Source organism: Branchiostoma belcheri, unplaced genomic scaffold, assembly GCF_001625305.1.
Source record: "Branchiostoma belcheri isolate BF01 breed outbred unplaced genomic scaffold, Haploidv18h27 scaffold70, whole genome shotgun sequence".
Lineage (NCBI taxonomy): Eukaryota > Metazoa > Chordata > Leptocardii > Amphioxiformes > Branchiostomatidae > Branchiostoma > Branchiostoma belcheri.
The window spans coordinates 513321-522596 of record NW_017804354.1 but is presented as its reverse complement, the minus strand read 5'-3'; the positions used below and the strand labels follow the sequence as shown (position 1 = coordinate 522596).

At 44.7% G+C, this 9276-nt stretch overlaps 1 protein-coding gene across 1 annotated transcript in view; it reads left to right on the top strand.

The window, feature by feature from the left end:
* The window catches only part of LOC109484832 (furin-like protease kpc-1), a 12554-nt gene extending 4226 nt beyond the window's left edge, over positions 1 to 8328 (top strand). Inside the window, exons 5-9 of the mRNA XM_019788188.1 lie at positions 3774 to 3883; positions 5390 to 5507; positions 5901 to 6040; positions 6418 to 6579; positions 7693 to 8328. Coding sequence (XP_019643747.1) covers positions 3774 to 3883; positions 5390 to 5507; positions 5901 to 6040; positions 6418 to 6579; positions 7693 to 7751 — 589 coding nt within the window. The 3' untranslated portion in view covers positions 7752 to 8328. The remainder of the gene's footprint in view (positions 1 to 3773; positions 3884 to 5389; positions 5508 to 5900; positions 6041 to 6417; positions 6580 to 7692) is intronic.
* Positions 8329 to 9276: the final 948 nt, after the last annotated feature.

Here is a 9276-nt window from a genome sequence, read left to right as displayed (position 1 = left end):
TATCACCCGAGGCGTTGAGAACAGAGCCCAGGTAGGTAAAGGTTGGGACGTTCTTAAGGGGCGTGTCTTTGATGTGGAACGTAGCAGGCTCAGCCTCCCGATGGCCCTGGTCCATTGATTCTGTTTTGCCACAGTTTATGAGGAGTCCAGCTCGTGTGTACGTGTCGTCTAGTATATCTAAGTTTTTCTGTAGACCTGCGGTAGTATGGCCAGTGATGGCTGCGTCATCTGCGTACTGCAGCTCTAGTACCTCCTCGTGTGTGACTCTTGTGTGGGCTTTCAGCCTGCGCAGATTGAACAGATTACCGTCCAATCTGTATGTGAGGGAGATGCAGTCCTCGGGGTTGATGCGCTTCTTAGCTGCTAGCATCACTGCGGCGAGGAACAAGTTGAAAATTACTGGAGCGATGACGCACCCTTGTCGGACACCTGTGCAGACTTGGAACGGGTCTGACTTACTTCCACTGCCTAGGACTCGGACCATGGCTCCTTCGTGCAGGGCTTTAAGTACTGTCAGGAACCTGTTGGGGCATCCAAATCTCTTGAGCACTTCCCACAGGAGTGGGCTGTTCACTGTGTCGAAGGCCTTTGTTAGGTCAATAAAGACCATGTAGAGATCTTGGTGCTGCTCCCTGCATTTCTCCTGTAGCTGTCTGAGTACGAAGATCATGTCGACTGTGCTGCGGTCCTTCCTAAACCCATATTGGCTCTCTGGGAGAACCTCTTCCGCCACAGCCTGGATGAGTCTCAGGAGCATGATCCTAGTTAGCACCTTGCCAGCGCTGGACAGGAGTGAAATGCCGCGGCTGTTGCTGCAGGTTGCCCTATCTCCTTCTTCTTGTAGATGCTGCCGAGGTCTGCATCCTTCCATTGCTGTGGAACACAGCCTGAGTTCCAGCAGGCAACTACAAAGGAGTGGAGACACTGAACAACTTCCTCGCCACCGTGCCGGAGGACTTCACCATGTACCTCGTCCGGTCCCGCAGCCTTGTGTTTTTAAGGGATCCAAGTGCTGCTCTCACTTCTTCAGTAGTAGGGAGGTTGTCTAAGCTATCCATATCCGGGAGCTTTGGGATGTCATCCAACACTCTTTCATCGACTTCCGTATGTCTGTTTAGGAGCTGTCTATAGTGTTCAGCCCAGCGGGCCAATATGGCAGATTTCTCAGTTATGAGGGTAGCACCATCGGCACTTCTGACAGGAAAGTGTGTGCCACGTCGCGGCCCGTATGCTGCCTTGAGAGCACTGTAAAATTGTTGATGGTTGCCTTTGTCTGCATAGCCCTGAATCTCGGAGGCGAGGCGAGTCCACCACTCGTTTTTCATTTTCCTTACTTCACGCTGTGCACAGGACCTGGCTTCGGCTAACCTGGCTCTGTTGGCTGGAGATGGGTTCCTAAGGACGGTGGCGTGTGCCTTGTGTTGTTCTGTGAGAAGAGTGCGGATGTCGTCCCTCTGTTCGTCGAACCAGTCTCGGTTCCGCCTGGTGGTGGTGCCGAGTACTTGGCGGGCGTTGTGTTGAGAGTGCTGGCCACGCTGTCCCACTCAGTGGTCAGTAGTTCTGTGTCCACAGGTGTGTCTTCCGGCATTCGAGTGATGCGGCTGGCCAGCGCTGTTTGCAGCTCTTCTCTCTTGTCAGTGTCCTCGAGGGCCTTTGTGTTGAGTTTACCAGCGTGGGTTTTCTTGCGTATGTGTTTCTTGATGTGAAGACATAGTTTTACACGTACCAGCATGTGATTCGACCATCCCTGTGCTCCTCTCATTACTCGTGTGATTTTTAACGTATTTCCGGTCGCGCTGCCGGACTAGGGCATAGTCCAGCATGTGCCATCTTTTAGATCTTGGGTGCATCCAGGTGGTTTTGTGCAATGTGCGCAGCTGGAACAAGGTGTTTGTGATCACTAGGGCATGTTCCGCGCAGAAAGTGAGAAGACGGAGCCCGTTGTCGTTGCACTTGCCTACTCCGTGAGTTCCCAAGACGTCCTTCCACAGGTGATGGCCTCTGCCAACACGGGCGTTAAAATCCCCCAATATAGCCAGTTTATCTGCGCGTGGTACTGCTCTTACTGCTGCAGTTAAGGACTCATAGAAATGGTCTTTGTCTGTCTCACTGGCAAGGAGTGTAGGAGCATATACACTGATGATTGATAGGTGTCTATTACTCTGTAGTGGTACGCGCCATGTCATTATTCTTTCACTGAGACCCTGTGGATCTTCCTTTGCGGTTTGCAGGATCTCTGTTCTCACTGCAAAGCCCACTCCGTACAACCTTCTTTCACCTTCTGGGAGACCTTTCCAGAAGAAGGTGTACCCTTCGCCTTCCTCTACCAGGGAGCCCTCAAACGCTAGGCGTGTCTCAGAGAGTGCTGCTATGTCTATGTTGTACCGTCCTAGCTCGGCTGCAATCAGTGCGGTGCGTCTCTCAGGACTGTCTGATTGGTCTGAGTCAAGTAGTGTTCGAACGTTCCAACTTGCTAGAGTCAGGTCCATTTTCTTTACATTGTTTTGACCGCATGAAAGGGACGCCACAGCGGGTGCGGTTCCCCGCTCGTGGTTTGATTGTGGAGCGAGCAATGATTAGGCCACCTTTTCTAGGCCCTTCCCCTTTGCTGGGGTGGGCAGTGCGATCCCTAAAAAGGGCTGCCCAGACGCTTCGGGCGCTGCCTCTAGAGACTGTCGCTCCTAGTCAGCCTTCCAGTGACCATCAGCACCGAAGCCGCCACACGTGCAGGGTAGGAACTAGGAGCTTCCAGTGGCATCCTCACCTGCTCCCGTCGTACCGACCCCATCGCCGTGGGACTTGTATAGTAAGTCAAGTCAGGGTAAGTTGAGTTAAGTAAGCTGACATGCACATAGATACACATATATAGAAGTGAAGCATGTGCTGAGTAAGTTTTAAGTGGAGAGGGGGCGCACAAACCCAATCCACTATCTTGGCCGCCCCGGCAAGGACTCCAGTGGCAGGGAGAACCGAGACGACTGGCTTGCCGGGAGGTTGCAGGGTGTCTGCGGGAGAATTTTCATCAACCGCTGCGCTGGCACCCAAGCGCTTGCTCCGAGGAGGAGCTGGAGAGTTGCGGGTGCTATTAGCCAGTTGGAGCTCGCCTGGGAACCGTCCCACCATGGTTAAACCTGCCAGGGGCGGCGAGAGAGCCGCAGGTAGACCTGTTGGCTCCCCGCCACGCCCCAGGTGGTATCGCAACCCAGGGTCATTGCAGCAGCCGTTGCCCGGGGAATACCGCTAGGAGGTTAGCACTCCGACTTAAACCCCAATCTATGAAACAACGTAGTTGTAGTTTATTTGAAATTTCTTATTTGCAAATACAACACATTTAAAAAGATATAGATTACATTTAAACAGAAAAAGGCTAAACATAATTTGACACCTCTGAATGGCTGTAACCCGAATTTGAAGTTGTGTGTCCAAACGGTATCAGTAAGATAGGCTGTATGTTGATAACGATAATGACACGCCTTATCCTCGGTGTATATGGTGAGATAACACCTGGTCATGTGCGATGACCACTTCATAAATCACCTTGTTCACTAAACTCACTCGGTGGTTTATTCGGTGGTTATCGCAACCGACCAGGCATTATATCACCACATACATGCAGGGGCGGGGCATTAACTATTTATTCAATTGGTTCCATTCGTAACATTTGACACGGTTAAATCCATTTGGACAATTTGAACAATAATATAAAATCTTTTGAAAATTATGTATACCATTTAATCAATTCAAAGGTATGACAACCAGTCATTTTGCTTTAGTCCACAGTTGACCTGGAGAGATGTACAACATCTTCTGGCACGCTCGTCCAGTAGCCATGGTGGCACGCTTTGTGGTGGGAACTGGCTAGTAAACTCAGCTTCTTTCTCAGGTACACTAGTGTTAAGCAATGTCTCACAGGCATGTGTTGTTTGTGTATTTGTTTCAACCATCATTGTCTTCGTCAGAAGGACTATGAAATTGTCTCGCCGGAGTGTGGGGAACTGCGGATTTTGCGATATAACTCTGGCAGGCATAATTCGACGTCCATGATTTTTGGCAGGCATATTACCGCTGTTGAGGTCGAAGTCAAGTACAAGTTTCGGCTTCGTGGGGGGTCCGTGCGTCACGTTAGTGCACCTTTTGTGTTTGTGGCTTGTTAGCAAGATAACTCAAGTATTTGTAAAATGTTGATTATAATTCTTGGTGTGGTGCTTACTATTGTTGGGACCAAGGTTAAGTTCGTTACTGAGCTTCGTGGGGGGTTTCGTTGTGACTACAGGGGGCATATTGTTAATTTTTCTTGTGAGCAGGATAACTTGTGTATGTGTGGATGGAAGTTAATGAAATTTGATAGGCATATTACAGTCGCGTGGTCTCCAAGATTGAGTTCAAAGATGAGAGTCGTGGAGGTCGTTATGTCCCCGTAATAGGACCTTTTGTGTTTAGAAATCCCCCACCTACATCTGCTGGGAGACAGCCGACAGCTGGATATAGCCGGGGAACCCCATAATGGGATGGGATCAAATGATGTTACATTGAGGGATTGTACTATAACTTCAGCAGGGGGAGGATAGGTTGGACATATGTCAACGTTATTTTCTACGGCCACACCAAGTAATTGCTATGGATGACGTCCACTGGAGACCTTAAATCTAATTACCTTAAATTTAAGGCAAGCGCGCAATAAAAACACGAAGGGCCGAAAAACGAGATGCCTAGATTTGGAATATACTAACTGTAGAAGTACAAATGTTAGGACACAAAGAACACAAGTCTTCTATTTGTCATAAAGACAAATTAACAAAGCAGCAGTAGTCACCCTGTTCTGATTCTTTCCTTTATAACATCTTCTCTTATTATATTTTGCGGCGCTGTCGTGACACTTTCAACACAGTAAGAATTTCTTGAACGTTTTTTTTTTCCAAGTAACAGTCCAAACTCAAATTACGTGGGGGGGGGGGGCGTAACACGGGTGACGACGCATCTGTATAATCTGCGGCAAACCGTTTCAGGGTGTTCTGTACCATAAAAATAGTACAGAGATTCTTTTGTTCTTTAGACCAAATTGATTATTAAAAAGAGTGAAGAATACGCATGTTAATTTCTCTAGAACGATGTACCTCTGACGAAGACATGAGATCTCCGACCTCTAGTTTATTCATGAGAAGCTCAAATCGACCTGCAAAATATATAGTTTACATGATTTCAAGTCCCAATAAACCCATACAGCATCTTAGTAGTAGACAAAAAATACACAACAGTGAGGAATGGTGCATGGCTCGTGTTCATTCGTTTGGGTAAATTTTAATCTTAAGTAACACATTTTACTTTGACATGCAGTTCAAACTCATAAACGTATTAAACCTTGGAATGATTTTTTTTTATTTCAATGCAGTCCATGACAAATGTGGGTTTGGTTTGATAAACACCGCTGATCTTGTTGAGCGTGCGAAGACGTGGCAATCTGTACCTCAGCCAGCTCTCGTGTGTGAGGTGTCGTCTGACAATGTCCTGTAGGTTTTGTAACTTTTTTTAGTTCTCAAGTAAACAGTGTAACGTTACAAATTGCCAATTCGGGTGAATTAGAGATCTTGACGCAATCGTGTTTCATATGACTCATATGATGTAACCATGCATATCATGCTTTCGACTGTAAATAATAGCTATTATTAACATTTTATTGACATTTACCGATGAACAGGGTAAAGGTCAAAGGTGAATCAATTGCCCAGTCTTTGTTGCTACTATTCACTTAATATCACTCCAAAACTCAGAAATCATCAGTATGAAACTTTCACAATTAAATTATTTAAGGTATTAACGTTACAGACGGTTGAAATCTGCTGGTTATTACATATTATTTCATCGTATTGCCATGATATAGACAATGGGTAACTGTGTTTCAGGGATATTCCATTCGACGGACAGACAGTCTCTGCACTTCACATCAGCAGTGGTTCATGTGGGATCAGATATCTGGAACACGTGCTTGTGGCAGTAAACATCGAGTTCCCCAGGAGAGGCCATCTGAGGCTTACATTGGCTGGTACGTTTTAGTAGAACTATTATAAAAGAATATTACAATATTGGTTTGTTCAATTTCGGCACAACATTATTGCACCCTACAACACATATGTGTCAATAAACATTGCTCTTCGATGCATAAAAAGACAGTCAAATGTACCTGTACAGTCCACAGTAGATCTCACGTGTGCCACTAGCCTTAATACAAGGCAACCTATATAACTATTTTATTCATCTCATAACATTTATCTGTTGCTTCATATTATGTATCTTTGTTGGTATGGCAACTTTGGTAAAAAGGTGGTAACGCCTTTCCGCCATAGCTTCCATTGTCATGGTGAACGTTTATGAATCTCTTTAACCAATTTGATAATCTATGACCGTTTGTTTTGATGTCAGCGCCGAGCGGAACAGCCTCTACTGTGGCTCCAGGGCGGGACCGTGATGAGACCCCGGACCTGTCCTGGAGCTTCCTCACCCTGCACAACTGGGGGGAGAACCCGCTGGGCAGCTGGCGACTGAGTGTGAGAAACACCCATCCTGAAACCTACAACAGCACAGGTTAGCTGCGAATCACGACATGCTTATGACAGAATTATAGAAATGCTTATACAGAATTGTAGATGAAATGCTTAGACAGAATTTAAACAAGACTGGCAATGAAAACATACATTGCCATGGCGACAGTGATTACTGTTAGGGTTATTGTTTGCATGATACTGCAATCATTTCATGATTTTGAGGAAAACTTGGTACCTGTTAAGTCTAGACAGATACTTTCTGTGACCCCCGGGGTCACAGAAATACATAGCTTTAGTTTTATGACTGTAAGAAAACCTAGTGAATTGAAAGAACGTTAAGAAACAATGCACTACCCACAGGAAATTGGCTATCAGCTATCGGCTATCTAGTACAGTAAAAGTACAGACACGTATCCTGTATCATGGTTTTGCGGTAACAGGTTACTGCGAAGACAACGAAAACAAAACCACCGCAAATATTTCTGCTGCTACGGTAGGTTATTGCACAGATGGGCAAAGTGTTGAACATTGCGGGATGCAGTTCACTTTACTATCAGTCGGAATATAAAATTTCTCACAACTCATTTCGCAAACACATACAGACACGCACACAAACACACACACACACACACACACAGAACACACACACACACAGACACTCATAAACGCGCGCACACACACGCACATACACACACACACACACACAGAATATACACACACACAAAAACATGCATAAACGCACGCACGCACACACACATACACACTGACACACACAGACACAGAACACACACAAACATGCATAAACGCGCACACACACACACACACACAAACATACACACACAAACGCGCACACACACAGACACACACAAACACGCACATACACAAATGCATGCATATATGCTCGCACATACTCACACAATGCATACACGCATAGGTCACATAAACTCACACACGCATGGACATACACACAGACACATTTCTCCCTCTCTCTCTTTTCGATCTCTCACACACACGCAGATAAACATACACAAGAACACACACATGCATGCGTACGCAAACAATGAAATTCAATGCACTTTTATAATAAATGACTTCTTAAATCTAAATTTCTTTTTAGAAAATAGAGGATTACATACTGCATTTTCTCCCACAGGGTCGCTTCGACGGTGGACCCTCACCCTCTATGGTAGCGCCACACTGCCTCTTCATTAGGTCAGCAGGAGTAGAGACGTGCTCGTACCAAAAACTACTTCAAAACAAAGATGTACTAGACATCCTCAGACGTAACGCAACTTTGCTATCTTTGCAATATTGGCATTGCAATATTGAACAAATAACAACAAATAACAGATGGATAAATACATGTGGATAGATGGATAGGTAGAGAGACAATTTTAGGTGGTTTATCATAGAAAAACAAGAGAAAACGAATGGTGTGGCTTTCATCAATATATTCCCTAACAACAAAAATGCAGGGAAATAATCTTATTCTGATTATTAATCTGATTATAATCTTATAATCTTTGTGTGCATACGGCATGATTGCCAGAAGTAGCTAACATTTGAAAGTATTTCATTAACTTTTCATCGTTGTGTATATGTAGCATAATTTGCAATTGCTATGGAGAGGTTGAAATTAAATCTATGGGTGAATCGGGATTTAGGTTTCTTGAAATACAGATAATGAGAACGTGCTCTAGAGTTCACTAAAAGGAGTGGGAATGTAATAGTGTAAAACAAATAAAAAAACAGGTGTGACGTAAAGACAGAGGATGGTGTGTTAGATTTAGGGCAGTTGCAGCAACCCATGTTGTTGAATGAGGAGTCTTTCATGCATATTTTCAGCGCGATCATCTGAATAAAGTCTGTTTCAAAAGTAATATGTTTTCCCGCATCTGTTGTAATTATGACTTCACCACTTAGTGGTGAAGTCATGTTGTTTCTGCTCACGTTTCTTCTTCTCCCCCTTCTCCTGCCATTTCTTTAAATTGATTCAACTCCTTCATTTTGGGGCCAAATAACATGACATTTGGCATGAAGGTAGAGTAGGCAAATACCCCCTGGCGTTTGTTTTCTCATTTATGTGATACAGGCTTTTAGAATGGTTTTATTGGGCACAATTGGACCTAGATTGCGTGAGTTGTCATTAAACTTCACTAAACGCCATATCGTATTTTTAAAATTGTTACCATGTAAGATGACACGGCCAATTTGAGGTTACTGCCATGGTTATATGAAAAGGTTTGGATCAGCATATTCTTTTCGATGAGTCAGAAGCATCTTGACTGAGGCAAGCCCGAGTGAGGACCGTAAATAACTGCACCAAAGACGGGTTCTTTTGTTAAATGAAATCCGAAAATATTTGATGAAAAAACGCAAGAAGCACGTGCACTATGTGGTCTTATGAAAAAAACGCACTAAGCACTACGGAAAACGTATGCATCTTACGAATAAAAACATACGATTCTTTCCAAACCGGGGTCGTTATAATGTTTCTTTTTAGTGTTTTACAAACATTATTTTGACTCTTCAAAGCCTCACTGTGTTTAACAACTATTCTGCTTGTTTTCAGCGCACCTATACGCGTTACAGCATTTCTCCTGACGCCGCCATCTTGGATATCACGCCTGCATGGCTCTTTATCACGTGACACAGAAAGCTTGTCATCCTGTCATCCATATCCATTCTAGCTCCAGCTCCAGTTCACTTCTCTGGTCATTTCCACTGTCTGCAATAA